Genomic DNA, 22,560 nt, shown 5'->3' with positions numbered 1-22,560 from the left:
TGGATTCAGACTGGTAATTCAATCTTAATAGTAATTCTCTCTTTCTCCCTTTCCAGTCTTTTGCATGGCAAAAAACGAAGAAGAGAGTTTGATTTTACATTTTCTGATAGGTTTTGATGAATAGTGATCATTTAGAGTCGGAGAAGTCATGAAGTAACCGACATGAATTTGGGAAATCACCTACAAAAATGGTGTTGCATCCACTTTGGGTTTCTTCGACCGGGCCAAGCAAAAAAATCGAAACGGTCAACCGTCTTCAAATTTGATGATTAGAACATGTTTGGCTCTTGATGGTTATAAAGATTAAGATCATCTGAATGCTCAAAAAAAAATGGCATAGGCCAGGAAATAGCTCGGATTTTCACATTGAGAGAATTACTAGTCTGATCCCTATGTTTTTAACCTAAGAGAAATAACTCTCGTTTGGTTGTGAGTAGTCGTGTTTAACCAGTGTATTTGTATCTTTTTGTGCGTCTGGTTAACCGTAAATAATAAATATGGCAGAAAAATTCAATAACAGTACAAAAAAGGACTCGGCAAAGGTAATTATAGGTGAACGACATAGTCGCAGGTGTTGTTCATATAGACTTATTCATCCATTTAGTCACCGAGGCGCAAGACACGATTAATATAGCCGTTTAAAGCATTACCTAGATGGACACTGGCGTTTAACAACTATATAAAAACTGTGTCATTATAATTACTCACTTTTGTTTGACAGATTTTTTCAGCGAGGATTTTATTAGAAAATCAAAGTACAAGGGTCAAAGGGACTTGTTTTAACTTGATTAATACAATAAGGTCTGGATTGTTTTGTTTTCTTTCCTACTATATGTAGACCTTTGATATTTGAAGATCTTTATTAGGCAACAAATAAATAGACTTTGATTTGCTGAGATTCAATTGTTCTTGCTTAGACCATCTGAAATAATCATTAAGCTAATAATTTGCACATAAATTGATATTTAATATGGTAGTACATGTAAGACACAAACTTCCAATATCCAAATTAAATTAAAATCTTGTATCTAGATTTTCCAGTTCCATAAGGCTGAAAACAGGGACAGAACATGTTGGATTACGATGTTACATAAGAGTTACTAAAAAAAGGCAAAAAAATAATTGTATCAGTTATCTATTGTAGCTAGCTTGTGTATATCTTGTTAGCAGATAGAATGTAATCAGAGTGATGATAGATAATTAAAATGGACATGAAATAACAAACAATAAATAACAGACTTAAGCTACAAAATCAAGAGACTATAGGCTATAAGCCATTTGTGTTTAAGTACATGAATGCATTATGTTTTCTGTACAATTGAAAGCAAAAGGTGGCAAAGTATCAATTAAATGTTTAATTATTTTTACAGGATTTTGCTTCAGAGGAGGAGAAGAAGGGATTAATGATGGCTTCATCAGAGCGGCACAATAACACTGGCTCTTTTGCCCCAGGTAGTGTCAGTATGAATGAAGGTAGGTTATTATGTCAAAATTCAGACAGTAGAAAAAAATCAACTGTAGTTACATGTATTAACACAATGAGAAAGGAATGGAGTGTATGGTCTTACCAATTTTATTCTTGTTATTTTGAGACTAACATGTACTTATTTTTTTCTATTGTGACTTTTGTAATCCACTGGAAAAGAATCTTGTTCAGACAGCAGTACAATCTGATTAAAGAAAAAAGATCCTATTTCGTTTTGTTTTTTATAGTTCAAAATTTCGTTTTACTTGTCTTTACTAACTAGGACCTGGAAGAGTTGTTATATAACCCGCATTCTGGTTAATGTGTGGTATTAGCCAATGAAACGGTCTGTTGCAGCAAGTTCTTGGTGTGCTGTGTGCGGAAATGTCGGTATCCCAGTAGAAACAGTGACGCTGATTGGTTAATCGAAAGTCTGACATCATAGCCTCATAGGGTTAAAAGCCGCTCATATGACCCCTGATCCAACCTCCCACTACAACTGGTCAGATCTTCATGCAGTGGAGGCCATCGAAAGTATAAAAAAACGGAACAATATATAGATCTGTATCTTAATCAGATTGTCAGCAGTATTTCCACCTACTCTTGTTCAAATTTCAACTGTCATGTTTCTTTATTTTACATGCATGCTAGTAAATATGGGTGAACTCTGTTTTTTTCTTAACCCATTTTTATTGATGAGGCAGCATTACCCCTTCGTAGTTTCTTCTCGGCCCACAATAGAATTAGAATCTGAACTGGACTACAATATTGTGCAGGCTGAAGTCTAGGGCCTCAATATCTAGGGACTCATAAGTGGAATAGTCTAGAGCCTGATTTTCTGTCTCCCTTAAAAAAAACTCAAATTACTGCATCTTCCCTCAGCATCCTGAGAACATACAACTCAAATTAACCTCTGACCAGTTGAAGATATTAGAAATAAATAGAATATATTAGCATCTCATTATAAATTTTATTTTTAAAAGATGGTTCATCAACATCGATTGATTCTGCATTAAGAGGTAAATTTATCAACAAACTTGATTGCTTCATCAACATTTTTTAATAGCTGCATTTTTCCACTTCAGTTGTAACAATACTTTAAAATAAAGTGTTTTTCACTTTTGTGATGTGTGATAAATGATGACATAATCTTTTATTGATTTTATTGTAATATTCACAAAGACAACATCTGTTTCTGATTTGTAACCATACTGTATGAGTCAAGGGGTACATTAATAATTACAAGGAAAGTTCTAACTAAACATATATGATAGATCATAACAATTAATAATAATCTATAAATATTAAATCATAACAATTAAAGATGCATTATGTAAGATTTAGATAAAGAGATGGGCATTCCTGCTACACTGTATAATAGCTCAAAAATAGATGATGAAAAATGAATATTGAAAATTTCGGTCATTTGAATTACTTTATTCTGAGAAAAGTGAGTATTTGAAGTTTTGACATGATATGATAGTTTCCATGTACCACTGCTACGTTAAAAAAAACCTCCCGATTATCCATTTTTAACGTTAAAAACTGCAAGCATGTTTTAATCCATTCAATATCACAGTCTTGAGAATAGATAATGGGCTTGTCATGGGAATAAATGCCTAATATTAATATTTTATATAACATCTGAAGACGAAAAAGACTGATTTAACTCATACATAATGCATCTTTAAAGATAATAAATTGTATAATTAATAATAACCGATAATATTTCTTTTAACAAGCTACTAACAAGAAAAAGCACCCAGGTAAATTTACAGGTACTTTGGTATTGATGTTGTAAAACTTGTGGTGGTGTTTAATTATTTTCTGTGTACTATTTTATTTTTATTTCAAATGGTTTGAAAATCAAAATTATTCGAGTGCTCTGAAACTACAGGCCAGTCAGTCTTGATAAAGTTACAAAAAGTGAATTTTTATAAAAGATACCTGAAAATATTTATTTTCTGGTAACTATTTGATAATTTTATCAATATAGATAATGATAAACAATGCAAATACTGAAAATGAATTCCTATTTTTTGATATTAAAAAGAGACTTACAGGCTTGTTTTGGTGCACTCTAAACAAATTTGGTCGTCAACCATCTGAAGATATGTTTTTATTTTTTTTATTTTTGTAAAATACGTTTTGTGATGTGATGGACTCTGTCACATCCGACCTCTGAATACTCCAGCACTCTGTGAAATCTGACATCATTTTCATGTTCCGATTTATTTCATTATTATTTCAACCAAAAAATCTTTTGAGTAATCCGTACTCTGAATATTCCAAATTACGACATCAATCAGCCGTCCCATCACACGATTTCCATTGAATCAACATGGGTGGGTGTGAAGACACAAAAGATTAACAAACAATCACCAATCAATTATCAGTGAGATTAAAACTCACTCGAGTAGGTTTTGTTGATTACTTAAACTTTGATAATTTTATAATCTTCTGTAAGACAGTTGTGACAAATACTCAAGAATACCCACAAATTTTCCCACAAATTATTCACAGTCGTAAAAATATTCCTAGCACCCGTTGGAAACAATCGTTGTGCATGCCGATTGAACCTGAATACCTAACTTTGTTCACCGTACGGATCTATCCGAACCCTGTGACGACGACCTGGACATAGGACGACAGATCATCAATGAACACATGACACCAAAGACAAGTGTACGATCAACTGAAGACGATGAAGAAGATAAATTAACGACAAACTTGACGTATTCAAAATGCCTATGCATGTTAAATGAAATAAAAATGAAATGTACAGAAAGGTTTATCATTTTTAAAGGGAATAACGTTCTGGGGATTCGAAGCTACATTATAATAATACTTCCGGTTTTGAGAAAACTGAGTCATATTTGACAGTCCACTGTACATGTATAGTGTCAAAATATTCTTATTCATCAAAAAAGTTTATTTGATGTCTGTTTGGCCTCACCACCTACATGTACTCTTTAGTTGGAAGATAAGCAACCATAACCATTAATAAATGATTACGATTTAATAATTAACAATTAAGGGTTTGAACAAAATGAAGCAAGGCCTAAATCTATTCTGTTACAAAACTCGTTGTGTATGAATATAAATAACCAATAAGATTTGTACTCAGTTCCCTACATGCACGAGGAACCGGTCAAACCGTTGTCGCTATGTCATACAGTGAATCATACTAGATTTTTTGCATATCAGTCACTGGTGTACACATGACAACAACCATTAGCAACAGTCAACAGGTACATGCCTCAATAACGGACTGTTTAATGTTTTATGATTTTGCTTATCTTTTTATCTTGATTTCATACAAACTATTCAATTTCAATATGTTTCATACAAACAATTCAATACAATTGGAGGTAATAAAAAAACACCTGCAATTCTCATAGTATACTGTGTATACGATATACAGTATTGTACAGACATGAGAGTTTTTTATGATATTAAACATAAAAGGCAAGCAATTATATTGATATAGCATATCGCACATCACATAAAGTGTGGAGGGGAGATTTAACTATAGACTACCAGACTAGGAATTAAATGATTTAGGTACTAACATGTATACATGATAATAATAACTTTTCCTTTTTGAGGGGGGTGGGGGTGAAATTACCCTATAAAGGTCAGATTTTATTGTATCTAACACCCCATTATAGTTCAAGGCAGCTTACAAACATGAACCTAAATACGTGAACATACTCAAATTAAATAAATATATACCACAGCTCTTTTATTTACGACCTTTAGTAGATTAGATGGTGTTCGAACAGACATACATGTACATGTATCACAACCCAGTAGCAATAACTTAAAAGCTATAAATGTATGTTGTTATTGATATCCCATGGGTAGGTTATAAGTGTATAGTCAATGGTATTAATTGTAACAAGTCTATTGAGTACTACGTTATATTACAGCACTTAGATTTAGAATTGAAACCAATATATAAATATATAAAAGTAAATAACCAAAATAGTCAGCTGTGGGGGAATTCCCAAATAAATGGAAATAGGTATTATTTGGTCCAGAGAAAGTAAGCATACCCTACTCATTCTCAACATTGGCTTTAAGTAGATCAGTAAGCACACCCTGCTAATGCTCAACATTGGCTATGAGTAAGCATACCCTGCTCATGGACAACATAGGGTATAACTTGGTATTTATTTTGACATAATTAGTGTTGGTAAATAACATCTTTAAAAAATTCAATCAAAATGATTGATATCCGATGATTGATCACTTTAGATATTAATAAGATCAATAAATTAACAACTTTGAAGCCTATGGGCATGATCATGTATTTTTTACAAACCAGTGTTGAGTTTAATAAACAGAATAGATATAGATAAAGTCCTACTTATTGGCAACAAGATGATCTTTAATAAAGCGACGCCTGTGAACACATTGGCGCGTGCTGGTACATAAAATGACCCGTGAAGATTAGGCCGAAACTCATGGTGCATGCCACCAGCTTCGTTAGCCCAGTTGGTGTGGAAAAGTAGGACATTACACCCCATTTCATTTTTATGGACAGTGATATGATTCGTCACATATACAGAGAGTCCTAATTATTGCATGTCAGATAATTTATCAACTATATATATCGAGAGTACAGAATTCTACATCAATCTGATTAAAACACAGATTCTATTTCCTTTCGTTTTTTAATAGTTCAAAATTTCGTTTTAATTGTCTATACTACACTAGGATCTGAAAGAGTTGTTATATAACCCACGTTCTGAATGATGTGAGGGTTTAGCCAATGAAACGGTCTGTCTCGGCGAGTTTTTGGCTTGAGGTGCATGGAACAGTGGGCAACACACTAGAAACATCAATGCTGATTGGTTAATCAAATGTCTGACGTCATAGGGTCAAAAGCCACTCTTATGACCTCTGACGCGACCTTCCACTACAGATCTTCATGTAGTAGAGGCCATCGAAAGTATAAAAAATTGAAAAGTAATATAGATCTGTATTTGAATCGGATTGAGTTCTACATGTACTTATTGACAGCAATATGGTCTGTCTAGTATGTAAGTAAAACTATAAATGGCGGGTAGCTCTCATGAAACTAGTAGCAGGACACATGAGTAGAGATGTTGTGATACAAATATTTGAGCTTTTCACAACAGATCCCGACTGACAAAAATGATATGTCACTAGTTGAATTATATGTAAATCAATATGGATTCACACTTAAGAACTTTCGCAACATTTAGCTAAACAATAACTTGAATAAGATTTAGTCCCGAAGTGTCCCCACTTTCTTTAAAGTTTTAAGTGTAATTTAAAGACACATTTCTGAAATAAAAATTACACCTGCAAAATTTAAGGCTATTTACGTAACTTAATGTATGACTGTATAATTTGTATAATATACACAATAAGTGTGTATATCCCAGTATATTACCATCTCTCTGGTATCTTCTGAAATACCGACAATCAAGGTGTAGAACATTAATAATGCAATCATTCCTTCCCAATCCTTATTTTGCTCCATTACTTCTACGTAGTTCATAATCTATTGGAATGGTGATGTTTTGGTGTATCATGGCAGATTTCCAAAAGGTTTATCATCTTGGTGTGATGCTGTGATATCTTATAATCGTAGTAATCTACATATATATGTGTGTCAGTAGTTATTTTTACTTTTTTGTGCCACTCCAGCATACCTTTTATCAGAATACGACTCATCCTGTAGGTTTCTTCTCTGAAAATGTTACCAGTCATCAGTCTTTTATCAATGAAAATTGCTCAATGGTTTAACGAGTCATCCTGTAGGTTTCATCACAACAAATGTTATAAGTCATACACTAGAGTCTTTTATCAATGAGTAGGATGTTAAAGCTTATTTCATTTCATTTCTTTTATCAATGAAAACTGCTCAATGCTGGAACGACTCATCCTATAGCTTTCATCACAACAAATTTTATCAACACAAATAAAAACATTTTTTTTACGAATGTCACAATGAAAAATTTCCATTGTTGTGTCTTTATTCATGAATAATTTTAATGTGATTTCAAAATTCTCTTGTAGTCGCAAAATTTTTTCAAAAATCTCTTCAACATACATTATGCAAGAGCTAAATCTGCCTATCTTACTTTTTAATTAGACATTAACTAACTTAATTATCCAGACCATAATCAACTCTCGATGGCATCGCTAGCCTGCAATGTTTCTTGGATTAGGTACGATTTGCTGTTCGACTCCATTCATAATTAAATCATGAAATGGATAATCAAGACTATGTTTTTTATCCTACCGTCTTTAGTAATGATGATCGAGGCTAGGCCGAAAATTTAATCACTAAAACTTCGGTTCAGAGTGGATCAATTTGACTGAAATTTTTAACAAATTCCCTTTACAGTATCTATTTTTTAACTATTATAGTGAGAATTACCAGCTCTCTATCTAATCTCCCATAATGTATCTTTATGGATATTGTTTTGAAATTGCCAACCTACGTGTATGTGGTTTATTGTAATATTAATTTGAGGGGGGAACATTGACAAGAAAAAAAGCTATCTCTTGATAACAATTTAAATGTAAAATTCACATGCATGAAATATGATATGAATATTATTTGTATGAATTCTCACTACCGGGTAATGTGTGGTCTATTTATGATATCATTATTATATCAGTTGACTCAAGTTACGAGTATAATACATTTAACTATCAAAATCACTTATTGCTGTGCAGAATAGCCAAACATTAAACCCCATTTCATTTCTAATTGTTGTAGTATTGAAATGGATATTTCAGGGGCATATTGAACCTAGGTAAAAAAAGATTTGTGTATGGCCTAGATATTGACTATGATGATTCATATATTTTTTTTAAACATAACCTACTACAGGTATTAATAGTACCATGAAGGGCATTAAGTTCTTATTAAATAAAGATAATATAAGAATCTAAAATGGGGTAGGCGTAAAGTATACATTTAGATAGTACAATGTTATTGTGTGAGCCTACACATATATTATGAAGTACCTATGCTGACGAACACTCATGTTTCTACAGGATGTTTCAACTTACTATAATTATTTCCATGTTTTCCTATATCACAGCTTCCTACAACTTTTTGTCTCGTCTACAAGTATAAATAGAGCAGTTTTCTTGCCTCCTTGTTTCGTTACGGTTGTTTATTATTTACTGTGCAGTGATTTACACTGGCCAGGAATAAGGACAAATTCTACTATTACGGATTCCATTGTGACTAATCCTTCCACTTTCTGTTTCCAAATTTAATTGTGGAGAGTAAATTTATTGAATTATTTTTACCTTTGATTTGACTTCCACTATTTGTTTCTAATATTATTTGTGGAGAGTAAAAATATAGTATTATAAATTTTGCCTGTGGTTTGACTTTGATACTGTGGGAAGATCATAATTATACTAGTATTAGCTTTCTGTGTGGAGTAATGTGAACTGAGCTTGTTTCAATACCACAGTATTTTGTGATATTATTACTGTATCAGGATTATTTAAACAAGAGATTCAGTAATAACAATATTATATTTTCTATCTGTGGACTGTTTATTATATTATCAGGATTATTTTAAAAAGCAATTCAGTAATAACAATATTATATTTTTTATCTGTGGACTGTTTATTATATCAGGATTTTTTTAAAAAGCGATCCAGTAATAACAATATTATATTTTCTATCTGTGGACTGTGTGGTATGTCTGGATTATTTAAACAAGTGATTCAGTAATAACAATATTATATTTTCTATCTGTGGACTGTATTATGTCTGGATTATTTAAAAAAGCGATTCAATAATAACAATATTATATTTTCTATCTGTTGACTGTGATGGTAGGCTATATTTGAGTTATTTAAACAGGAGATTCAATGATGATAATATTTTTGTGATAATACTGTTGTTTTATATTTACATATAAGATAGATCTATCAAATTGACTTGAGGCTGTGATTGATGGTGATTGAGTTGTGATTCTGACATACGCTCGTATTACAGGGTTTAGTTCATTATAAATAGTTCGTTTGGCCTAATGGTATATATATTTTTTAAATGTACATTAGTCTATTCACTGTAACCTTCGCTGTAGTATTTACTATTTATGGTTTACTGTGATTGTTAGAGTTGTATTACAAACTGAAGGTTTCTAGAGTACTTGTGTTTTGTTATATAATACAGTATTATTTCTCTATCAGTATTATTTATCTTGAAATACAAAGGAAGTGATAATAATACTCTTGATCCTTGATTTGTTTACTGTTTGTAAACATGGCTGCTAGAACTAAAGTTGCTTTAAAAAAGGGAAAAGCAAACAAGAGGATAAGCAAACCAAGTGAAGGTATGTGTATTCACTGAGTACGGCTGTATTATCAAATAGACAGGGCTAGATGTTTAGTCTTTAGGATGTTACACTAGGTTAATTTGAATAATTTAGTTCGAACATATTTTTTTCAAAGTTATTGGCAGTTGAAATAGCTGTCAGTGTCAGCTTAACCCTACTAGAAAGAAGTTGATCATTTTGTTTTATCGTTTGCATGTAGTGTGGTTCTCCTGCACTTACTATTTGATATGAATAACAATGAAATACATACAATTATTATGTTGTCTGTTCTTATGCATTAAAGATACTTTCCCACGTGCAAACTGTGTGATTTGAGAATATATTTGAACTAAAAACATATTCAAACTAATTAATCTATCAACAATTTGCTTCATATTCCTCTCAAAACTTTGTATTCACGGGGAGATACCTCATGCTATTATTATAAACTGTTGTTAGATGCCATGTTTGTCACTTAACTTCTTTGAGGGAGGGTGCATTTATGAGAATGTATTTTTCATTACTTACTGTCCATTTAACAGACATATATTGCAGATTAATCTTTGTTTAAATACAGGATTATGGTTCCGAAAGCTGTAGAATTATGGATTATCAATTCCATAAATTTACATAATATCATCAGGGGTGATAAACAGTCAATGATATTGACTGATGGAAAATTAGCCTGTTAATTAACTTACTTTAATTAATCTTCTAAAATATCATGAACACTTGATACTTCTAAATTCATTTCTCAAGTTTCTATATTAAGAAACATTATCAAATATAGCTAAAAGTTTCTATATTAAAGATACATTAGTTAAGAGTTTAATGAAGAGTTGGTCATTATTGCTATAATAATTCAAAAATAGATGATAAAAAAAGAAAAAATATTGAAAATTTCAGTCAAATTACTTTATTCGGAACGGAGTGGTCACTGTTGGAAGTTTGGACTAGAAATAGGCACCAACTGTGCCCTCACCGTGTACGAGAATTGTCGATTGTTTAATTGACAGATGATAACTCCACCCACATATTCTCGATTATCAAGTAACATTCTCAATGGCTATGGTACCCTCACTTGGTAGGCCTTTCGTCACTAGCTTCCGGTAGTGATGTCAGTGACTAATGGTAAACGTAAGCTTGGTCTGCCATTTCTTGATTTAATTTTAAATGGACGACTGTTTAAATCCAAGTTGTATCCAAGCCATCCAAGGGTTTACAGAGCTGATTTTGAGCTTGTCATATAAATAAACGTCTAATTAATAATTTCTATAACTTCTGAAGCCGAATAAAGACTTGCAATAGGCAGATTTAGCTCTTGTATAATCTATGTTTAAGAAACGTTATCAAATATAGCTATATAAGTTCATTACACTTCAAAATTATTCTAATTGAATAATGGATTGTTTGTTTTTGTATTTTCAGTGATTGAGATGATTGTGTTTTTGAGAGACAGAACTGGGATACATTTTAATTTAGAAGATGGCCATCTTGCACAAGCTGATGATCTGTTAGATCTTGTTATTGACGAAAAGAATTTACCAGATATAGCTAAACAAGCTTTTGCTCTGTGGATAGTTTCTGATCTTTTAGGTAAGCTTTAATGACAACATGGAGTCACAGTGGCTTAGTGAGTAAGACGTTGGCTTGTTAATCTGAATGTCCCATGTTCATTCCAGGTGTTGGCCGAGAAAGTTCATGTGGATTTTCCGGCGTGCTTCCCCCTTGTCAGTTGTATAGGATGGCAGACCTGGCAATGGGCAACCTATATAGTTGTTCGTGAGGGGATGAAAAACCGAGGGCCTGTGTACCTCTTGACGTACGCGTAAAAGAACCCTTTGCAGTTGCAGTTCGATGTAAGAGTAGGCTGTAGTGCCACTGTCCCTGCTAATTTTCCCAGACAGAACACTGTATTGTGTTTGCCCATCTTCATTTGTCCAGTCACAGCAGAACAGTAGGACATCAAATTTCATTTTAATGACCGTATGATTTCAGATCAAGAAGGATACCATTTAATTGTGTCTGTCTGTCACCCACCTCTTCGAATTGAGGTAGAATATTCAAACATTAGGTGGACATTTTTCACCCAGGCTAATTAAGGCAGAGTAATGATACTTGTAGAATAGTTTCATTACATAAATACTTTGACTAAGTTCTATAATGAGAATTTTCCACTTGGGTTAAGCAGAGTGGCAAGCAATGCAATTGCTCTGTGCTTTAGTTAATCTTAAGATTGAAGTGGGAGGCATCAACCTCACTGTTGGCTTAATTATTTTGATAGCAAGCCCATTGCAAATGTGTAGATAAGGCATCATCCTCACTGTTGGCTTGATTATATTGATAGCAAGCCCATTGCAAATGTGTGGATAAAATCTAGATTTCCATTTTCTGTAATTATATTCCAATCGATGAATTAGATTCAATGTATGTTTGATGTATGTTTTATAGATTTACGTATGAAAAGAAGTCATCATCCGTATCATGTAGTAGAGAAATGGGATGAATTATGTGTTATTTATACAGGAGCTGAATTTGAAGATATTGTTAAATGTAAGTATTAATGATAGAGTTCTAATTGTGATTGAGTTTAAATGTAAGTTCTAATTGTAATTGAGTTTTATATATTTGTTTAAATATTGATTGGGGGGGCGGGGGGTCACTGTGGCTAAGGAGGTAAGACGCTGGCTCGCTAGCCTGGTGGTCGGGTATTCGATCCCTGCATTGGCCAAGAAAGTTCATATAATTTGATATAAGAGTAGGCCGTAGTGCCGCCGTCCCTCATGGCACACTGTATGGCGTATGCCCGTCTTCATTAGCCCAGTTCGGAGCAGAACAGTAGGATGTTAAACTCCATTTCATTTAATTTAAATATTGATTGATTATAAGTTAAAATCTATTTTAATCTTCAATTTGTCATGAATTCATTTGTGAAAGATATCAGATACATGTAACATGATTCTCTAGACCATAACAATTCACATAAACTCTTGTTCTGGTTGAGTAACCTTAAAAACATGCCAACTGACCACTTATTACATAGATTAAACCAAGATTATAAGTTTGTAGAATAAATTAACCCATTTCTATATTATGTAACTTGTAGGTCTTTTTGCTAACTTAATTAATTAATAACCATCTTACCTGATTTATAGCCCAATCTGATTAACATACAGATCTATATTTCGTTTTGTTTTTTTATATACTTTCAATGGCCTCTACTACATGCATATCTGACCAGTTGTAGTGGAAGGTCGCGCCAGGGGTCATACAAGCTTTTGACCCTATGACATCAGACATTTGATTAACCAATCAGCATTGATGTTTCTAGTGGAATACTCACAGCACGCCAAGAACTCACCGCAACAGAGCATTTCATTGGCTAATTCCTCACATCAACCAGAACATGGATTATATAACAACTCTTTCAGGTCCTAGTGTAGTAAAGACAAGTAAAACAAAATTTTGAACTATAAAAAATGAAACGAAATAGGATCTGCATTTTAATTAGATTGTTTATAGCCTTGATTTGAGTCAGTTACAATTACATGTATCTGTGTAGGAGGTTAAACCCTATTGCATTTCATTTCAATTTATATGATATCTCTCAGGTTTCCATTAACATATGAAAATGTTTTGAACTAAAAATAAGCAGAACTCTTTTTCTAAGAAGATTATTGAAATGTGTTTTTTAAAATTTTATAATTGAATAGCGGAACCGGTATTAATGGTACAGAGAGACGTTTTCTTTACTCTAGATCAAGAGAGAAATGTAAGAATTTATTTTATAATTATATTATTGGGACGATAAGTGAACTTTATGCCTTTAAACAGCAAGTAGACAAGCCCTGATCGACATAATTAGTTATGACTGTTCAAAATTTTAATTAACCAAGGTCTTGGGAAAGCCTGACCAGCTATATTCTGATAATGAGTGTAAAGTGAATGGAGGTGTGATTCCTGGAAATAAGGATAATTCGGTGATTGCATGATAGTATGACAGCTGGAGACATTGGCAGCCCTTGTAGTAGTCTAAAATAGAGTTTGAGCACATGCTGTCATCTGTCGCTCAAATTCAATATCTTACAAAATAACCTTTTCATTAGAAAATATAATTATCTATGAATATCTATCAGTTTTAAAACGACTGGAAACTAGTCCAGTTAACATACCTGTACTGCATTCAGATAAGTTCAATAACACAGATTCTATTAATGCATTTATAAAACAAATATCATGATTCTGTGCTTATTACCTGTTTTATGTACCGATATTTTAAAATATTTTATTATTTTCATGTGTATTTCTACAGATAACTAATGAACAGATGTTGTGTCTATTATATCATGAAGCTAAATTTAATGTAATAGAAGGAAGATATGTTTTATATCCTGAAGATTACAATAGATTAGCAGGATTACAGGCCTTAATCCATTTGGGAAAATATGATCCTAAAGAACATGTTCCAGCTCGTTACAGGTGAGATTTAATCAGACTGATGGACATATACCTGAATATATTTACATCAATTGTGAATGACAGCCACATTGTTGATGGCAATAACATTTTTTTATTTTCATTGTCATTCCAATGAACTCGTTACATGAATGATTTGTGTTTGATTAAATTCATTATCTAAATTTGAATTTATTTATGTGTTGTTCAGCCTGCCAGATGACACTGAGGGTCATGCAAAGAAAAATTGTCAAATTGGACGTAAAAACAAGGTCCACTCGTATATTTGCAGGCTTACACATAAAACAACGTTTGGCAGAGTAATAGGTGGAAATGCTGATGTCCGTGCAAAATTTTTATCACAACCCCGGCTGTATGGACATTAAACCCCATTTATATATTATATATATTATATTCAATAAAATGTTTTATATTGTAGATCATCCATTATACAATTCTACCCTGAACATATGTACCAGAAACAGAAGTTTTTATTTTTTACCACATCAAAGAATAACGAAGGAGTGGAATGTGAGGATTTGATGAGAGGAGCACATCAGGAATTATCTAATGAATTTGCTGATCTAGATATACCTAATAATCTAAGTCTGCTCTATCAAAAATATCTAGATGTCTGTCGTACATATCCTATGTATGGGTAAGTCATATTTATTTTTTTTCTAAATGGATTGGTTAAATTTTAAATATATGTTACATAAAACATGTGATCTTGTAGTGTGAGGTGTAATACAATATTTGCACTACCACTCAACCCGGGGAAATAAGGCACCTGTCACAGACAATGTCAGGCACAAATTGAGACATTGTCAGACAAAAAAACTCTGGTGCCTGTCATTTTGTCTGGCACTGATTTGTCTTTTTTATTGATATTATTAATACATGTCCGGCAGTAAGTTGAAAATGTTAGGTACTATTTCATTAGGGCTTGACATTTTGTCAGGTACAATGTACATCTAAAACTGTACCTGTGAACATAAGTCAATTCTGTATTTACAAATATATGATAAATTGAAAAATTTGCAACACTCTAGGATTATGTTTTAATGCTAAGTATGGATTAAACATCGATAAATGAGATATTCTGTGTAAAATTCAACATATGATCAACGGATCAAACATAATTAATGGTTTAATATGCTATCATATTTCTGAATTAACATTCTTTTGAGAAACAGTGTTTCTGAGAGTGAATACAGTGCAGTCATTATTGTTTAAGGTGCGCTTTAACTCCTCCTCTTGATGCACCACAACTCCCCTTCGCGGTAGCCATTAAAGTCTCCTTCAAATTAGCTAAATCGCTTTCCTGAATGTTGAGATTAATAAAACCACTTTCAGTTTTTTGTTGATTTGAAACTGCCTACATGTGAGCTATCAGTTACCATGATGATAATTCTGACGCTACCATATTCACCAAACATATTCACCAGATATGAAACAAGATTAAATCATAAATACAAATTGGCTCTCCTTAATTCAAAAAAATGTAGAATTACTCTTGCAATATAATTAGTTTTTTACAGGAGCTTTTTTCTCATTTTTGAAATTGGCAGGAGCTTTTTATGGTTCCCGCACAATTTTATAAACGTAAAGGACTACAGTGTATTAAATAAATTGATTTCTAAATGTAGTTTAATATTTATGATTTACAGGAGTGCATTTTTCCATGGTCAAATAGAAAGGCCAGTGAATAGATTTAAGAGAATGATGAATATTGGTACCAGTGTAAAATGTTTAATTGCCATCAATACAGATTGTGTTACTTTAATTGATAAAGAAAGTCGTGTAAGCTTTATGTATAAATATTGATTTTAACTGGCAGCATGTTTAATACCTACTGGTATACTCTTTCTACAAGTATCTAGTACTGCTAATATTATATCTATTTGTTAATAACTCAATGAGTATGGTGTTAGCTCACTAACCAAGAAGTCTGTGGTTGAATCTCGGGTGTTCACTGATAAATTTCCTCAGGATATACCGGTCTGGTGCCCTCTTGTCAGTGGTGCGTGAGCGCACTGTATCATAAGGTCTGTCATTGAATCAGCTGGCAGATTTCGATTCCTCGGTTGTACATGACAAGGAGTAGGGTCGCCTGTCCAACCTCATGGTTTTTCTCCGGGTCCTCCAATTTCTTCCCACTGCTAAAGATACCTACGCACAAGCGAATTATTAAAAATTAAAATTGAACCATATGTTAGTCCCTAAATTACCAATTTGTGTCAAGTGGATGCTAAGGCCCATTTCTCTCACTCTATCTCTCTCTGTCAATGGTGCAGGGATGCATGGCGTATCAAGGATACACATCTAATGTTTTTGTTAACTTGTAAGTAAAAAATTCTGTGACAGTTGGAATTCGATAAAGAGTAAGCTGCTATGCCACTGTGTATGGGCAAAAGTCAAAGCACACTGCAATGGTGTCTTCGTTAGCCTATTTAGTGCAGAAAATTATCATTAAATACAGTATCTGTAAATAATTGTAAATTTTGGTAATAGGATTTATCTTATGATACAATAACAATGTTATGCTGCATATTTAATGGCCTAAAAGTCAGTAGTGGGCAATAAGGGCTCTTTGATAATTGTTATATGTACAGTATATTAAATAGATCTTGTTATCTTCCAGGTGGTATTATTAACAGTACCGTTTACACAGTTGTCATGGCGATATAAAGAAGCTGAGTTTGATGTAGATGATGAAACAATGGATTGTTTATATTTACAATTTTTATATGATTGTCCACAACAAGGACAGGTTACAAAATTATTAGAAGTCTATTCAAAAGAGGTAATATATTGTTTTCATAGGGAATGTTCGATTGAACTTTCTGGAATTGAATTAATGACAGTCGGGTGAAATTTGAGGGTAGAACACATGCGTCAACTGTATGAGAAAATATCTCAACCAACCATGACAGCTAAAACATATTCATTGTGCTTAATTACGTCACAATTCTACTCACATCACCTCAGTTGTCGGAACTGACAGAACTGCGAGAATACTGAATTCTACTTCACTCGATTGCAATTCTGTCAATTCGGAACATCCCGGACTGACAATCAAGCATCCCCATCCTTACAGAATTTTATATAAGGGAGGTAACTCCCTTTATGTAAATGCTGGTCATAAATAAACTTTTTTAAGACAGTAATTTAACTAGCCAGGTTTAAAGTCAATTATTCAGAACAAAAATGCAGAGAACTGTTATATGACAAAGGACAATAATTTTAATAAAAAAAATATATAATAGACAGCCATTGAAGTGAGACGTATGAATACATTGTTAAAATGTAGTGAAATGGCATTAACATCATGTGACAGTATGATGTCAATGAAAAGATTGTCCATGATGGTCACTTTTTATTTGTCATTGAACTGAAGAGTGGAATTCTTATTCTTTGTGTTATATTTACAGGCTAAATTAATGGATGCTTTAATATCATCATGTGTAAAACGTAAACTAGATTTAGGTGTTGAACCAGAAGATTTTGTTGATGGTCGTGTTACATCAGGTAAATTTCATTATTACAGTTCGGTAATAGTTTATTTTTAACAAGTTGTTTAATAAAACAGATCCAGATACAATACTCTCTGTCTTATTATAGTTCTATAATAAGTTGTTTAATAAAACATCTTCTAAATATAAATTTAAAACATAAAAATTATTCATGTGAGAAATTTCTAATTAGCAAAAAGCACAACTACTATAATAAGCAAAAGGCACAACTAATATAATAAGCAAAGGAGGCACAATTACATAATAAGCAAAAGGCACAATTACATAATAAGTAAAAGGCACAACTACATAATAAGCAAAAAGCACAACTACTATAATAAGCAAAAGGCACAACTACAACTGCTATAATAAGCAAACAATACGACTACTAATTAGCAAAAGGCACATTGCTGATTGATTTCAAATTTTAGAGCCTGTATCTTTGTGAAAGGGAATGATAACTACTTACTATGCCTCCTTTAGACAATCATTATTGTTTTTATCTGGTGCCAAACATATTCAGAGCATATTTCATAAACCGTTCAAGACATCTTTATAAAACTTTATATACACATCTACCTTATATAGCACATGTGAATTTGCTAATTAGAAATTTTGCAGATTTTAAAAGAAAGGTTTCCATGGAAACTAGAATGACATACCGTTTGCTATACAAGGAGCTAAGATAATGCCTTGTTGTTGTGCACTTTTAAAATATTTTTCTTTTCTAAACTCAGATTCTGATAACAATATGAAAGTGATACATAAAATGGATAAATTATGTTGTGCCACATATACAGTACAGGGTAGGTAGAGGTTTTACTGTTGCTTGACGACATTATTAATACAAAGTTTCATTTTAAACATTGGAAGGGAGAAAGTTATAGCTGATCAGTTTAATCTTGTTGAGTTTTTTTTTTCGTTTGTTATCATTTTACATTCCAGTTAGAAATTCTATTTTGTAAAGATGTTTTTATTTTTTATATTAGATAGTAAAATTATACAGAACATGTAATAATTTAAAATTACACCAATTTAAAATACCTCTATACAGTTCTTTCGAAAAATATCTTGGCCTTTTTCTTCTCTACTTGATGAATGCATTTTTTCAAGATCCAGTCCTCCGTTTTCATCCCTCTGCTAAAGACCACTACCCGCAATCAAATTATTGACATAAAATTGAATCATATGTTAGTCTAGAAATGACCTAGTTTCTGTCGTTGATATTAAACCCGATTTCTCACTCGATCCAAAGATCCCTCTCCCACCAAAAGAAAATTTTGAAAGTCGCAATTCCACTCTTCAGAGTATTTCTAAATACAGTAAAAACCCTGTGCTGCTAAAAGTTGTCTTGACTTCTAAAATGATATTACAGATCTACAAACTGTAGCAGGGGGTAGGGGAGGGGGAGAATGGAAAGGCATGTGTATTTATTAATGAATGAAGCATGGACTTCCTACAATGTACTACATATCTCAAGCTTTTTGTTTTAAATTTGATTGTTAAAATTTCTGGAATATATATTTAATGACTTTTTCATTCTTTGATAATTTTCAGGAAATAGAATTGATTGATGCGCTGCTATCTAATTCTCAACTCCTGCATGTTCTGGTTAATCTACTCTACTAAGCAACATTAGCCAGTCTCAAAGCTTGAACTGTGATATTTCATTATCATTCCTTTTTGTATTTACATATCTATGGACTGGTGCCAGTTTCTGTTTGACTTAATAACAACAGTTTCAAATACATATGCAATATGGAATGCCACTATTGCCAGCTTCTGACGTTTTTAATCATTTTCTGATCATTCTATTAACTCAGACAATTTTATGAGATATTAGAACTATCTCCATGTTCCCTGTGTATTACCCTGAAAATACTAGTCCGAAACTTGTATTGGTGGAAGCTTTAATATTATTATGCCATGTATTTCTTTTCTCTATATGGAATAGATGACCATAAGAAGGGCTTGCCAAACAGATGGTAAATACAGTAGTCATCTATTCTACTCGCACATAAGTAGCCATTTCCCATCACCATTGTTGAGTGGTGAAGGGTTTTAGGAACAAACTACAACTGGAGACTTGCTTTTTAAATAAAAGGAACCAATATATGTTACTATTAAAACATGTTACTACTAAAATGACAACAAAATTGTCTATATCCACTTCAGTCATGATTACACAAAATTGATAAAGAGCTTCGGCCTGAAAATGGTCTGTCAGTACATGTCTAAAAGTATTTTTTGAGTAGAAGTCGGAAGTATGTAACAAGTTACTTAATCCGCCAATAAAATTAAAGGAAGTGTTTCACGCACCATATCGAACTCAATTCAGTTTGGATTTTTATTACGAGATATTCCATTATTTTTTATTATATTATTTTTATATTTGGCATGCGCACAAGTAGTTGCTCGCGTTTCATGGCAAGCCCTGATAAGTCATAATGGAAATAATAAGCCTCCAATATACAAATACAACAATTTTGGTCCCATAATGTACATATAGTTTGTTATAACTGTCTTAAAGGGTAAGGGGGTTGGGTGACTGAATGGTTTAACATGTCAGCTTTATATCATAAGGTCTGACAGTGAATCTACGTGGCATGGTTTTGATTCCCCGTTTCTATGTTACAATGAGTAGGGTCGCATGATTTGCTCCAAGTTATCTGCTTTCCTCCCACACGTAAAGAACCCTATGATATAAAATGGAAGCATATGTTAGACCCGAAATGAACTAGTTTATATTATTTGAATGTTAAATAAAATGAAATGGGGTTTAACGTCCTACTGGTCTGCTCAAACTGGGCTAATGAAGACGGTTAAACAATAAACCCAATTTCTCTCTCCTAAAGGGTAAAATATTCCAGTTCTTGTAGATTAAATACTTTGTGAAATAGAATCAAACAGTTTTTTTACTTAAAGAGTCGTATTATTGACACATTTGCTTATAAATTGATCACATTTTTTCTATGCTTTATAAACCAATTTACAATTATAAATCCACATTTATTTCCTTACAATGTCATTGTTGTCTTTATGTTTTCGATAAATTTAAATGGCTTTACATTATTTGACAACCACATATTAAATTTATATTGTTCAGTCTGATATTATTGTTTTGATTGAAGCTATACCAAGTGCTTTTCCAAATAAACTTACATTGTTTAATTTCTTAGCATGGTCTCTTTTAAATATATTTTATTACAATTTATTTGTATTGTTCCTCAATATATATTGATCTCTAATTGTAAATTTTGTAAATATTTGTAAATATTAAAATTATGTGTTTTATTGCAATTTAGATTTATTTCATTTTCAAGTTTCATATAGACTTGAGGATAAATCAAATAGCATGACTTAAAGATACATTATGGGATATAAGATAAAGAGATGGCAATTCTCACTATAATAGTTAAAAACTAGATAGTGTAAAGGTAATTTGCTGAAAATTTCAGTGCATTACTCGTGAATATATATATATAGAAAGTTAAATATGCAAAACTGAATCATAACTCAACATAAGGATGAATCCACACAGATCCCACTTTGCCAATCCCAAAAATAGAATGACTCCACTAAGCGAACATTTGGATATATGTGGAAGAGGAAATTTTTGGGTATTCCCCTTACATAAACTGGTCCGACAATAATTTGCTAGAAAATAAAGAACAGCAATTTATTTCACTAGATGGAGTTTTGAAAGCTTAGTTATGACATAGTGTTAGTTCTAAAGTATAAATGACACAGACAATGCGGTCATTTAATACCATCGGAAGAAATCTAAAATAAATTAGACAAAAATGTATCTGCATGTATGTTATTTTTTTTTTTTGGTATTTTTTTAATGTCTTAGCTAATAAATCTGTTTAGTGTATTGGAGTTTTCAGACTACTTCATTAATAATTCATAATTGTTAAGTATTCAACTGACTTCAGTAATAAATATATCCTTATTGTTTATTCAAGTTTACATATCATTTTAATATTTTTATTCAGTAACGAGAATTATTGTAATTGCCACCACATCATGACAACAAAAATTAATACATATATAATGCTTAATACATATTTTTTCTTTAAATAAAAAATTATTCACGGGTCACAATTGTCCTATTTCTTATATAAATAGGCTTTTATAAATTGCTCACAAAAGGCACATCTGTTGATACAGCACACAGTTTATAGAATATATTAATCTTCACAAGGTGCGGACTGGCCCTCAAACCATCGGACCTTTTTCAAAATAAATAAAATTCACCTTCCATCAACTCAAAAATATAATGGCCAAAATCCGAGAAAAAAAATGATCTATGTAAAATACGGGAAAGTTGAGTCACTTTACCTTAGCCCAAGGAAACCAGATGGTTGAGGGTCCAGAACTACCCAGTTCGCACATGGTTCTTTAAAATAAACTTATCCTTCCAGTTGGAAGGAATTAAGCCTTAAACTGATTGTAGATATGCTTTGTCAATCATACTAAATGTGGATGTTTAAATGATATGCCTTGCAGCCTTTAATTGTTTAGGTTTTTTTTTGTACTTTGCATTTTTTAAACAGATCTTTTGATATATAAATAAAAATATACATATGTGAATGTGATGAAAGTATTGTTTTATCTGCCCATATCAAAACCTAGGTGGTTCCCTCTTGTTGCAGTTAGGCTTTAGCTGAAATTGTTGTAAAATGAAGTAATACAAATTTGAGTATTAATTGATAATATACATGTAGTTAGTTTAAGAAAATACAAACCAGTGTCACATTTGAAAATGACCAGAAGCACCTTGAGCTAGGGA

At 32.2% G+C, this 22,560-nt stretch overlaps 1 protein-coding gene across 7 annotated transcripts; it reads left to right on the top strand.

The window, feature by feature from the left end:
* Nucleotides 1–450: 450 nt before the first annotated feature.
* LOC126820951 (putative FERM domain-containing protein FRMD8P1) lies at nt 451–22,371 on the top strand. 7 transcript variants are annotated; one of them, XM_050549170.2, is made up of 13 exons: nt 451–542; nt 1,371–1,473; nt 3,208–3,231; nt 11,224–11,391; nt 12,247–12,348; nt 13,509–13,567; nt 14,108–14,274; nt 14,690–14,908; nt 15,921–16,053; nt 16,895–17,056; nt 17,685–17,781; nt 18,503–18,571; nt 19,323–22,371. In XM_050549170.2, exons 1-13 carry the CDS (start codon nt 498–500, stop codon nt 19,337–19,339), a joined length of 1,365 nt encoding a protein of 454 aa, XP_050405127.1. In that variant the 5' UTR covers nt 451–497; the 3' UTR covers nt 19,340–22,371. The 7 variants fall into 7 exon arrangements, with proteins under 7 accessions (XP_050405127.1, XP_050405125.1, XP_050405128.1 ...); XM_050549168.2 differs by lacking the exon at nt 3,208–3,231 and adding an exon at nt 2,449–2,484; XM_050549173.2 differs by lacking the exon at nt 451–542 and adding an exon at nt 595–801.
* Nucleotides 22,372–22,560: the final 189 nt, after the last annotated feature.

The sequence above is a fragment of the Patella vulgata genome, chromosome 5, assembly GCF_932274485.2.
Source record: "Patella vulgata chromosome 5, xgPatVulg1.2, whole genome shotgun sequence".
In the NCBI taxonomy this organism is placed as follows: domain Eukaryota; kingdom Metazoa; phylum Mollusca; class Gastropoda; family Patellidae; genus Patella; species Patella vulgata.
The sequence above is the reverse complement of the archived record's forward strand: the minus strand, read 5'-3'. Positions and strand labels throughout refer to the sequence as shown.

Coding starts and splice junctions, on each gene's coding strand:
- LOC126820951 (XM_050549168.2), top strand. CDS start 498: ATGGCAGAAAAATTCAATAACAGTACAAAAAAGGACTCGGCAAAG. Junction 11,392..12,246: donor GATAGTTTCTGATCTTTTAG/GTAAGCTTTAAT, acceptor TATGTTTTATAG/ATTTACGTATGAAAAGAAGT. Junction 17,057..17,684: donor TAGAAGTCTATTCAAAAGAG/GTAATATATTGT, acceptor TTATATTTACAG/GCTAAATTAATGGATGCTTT.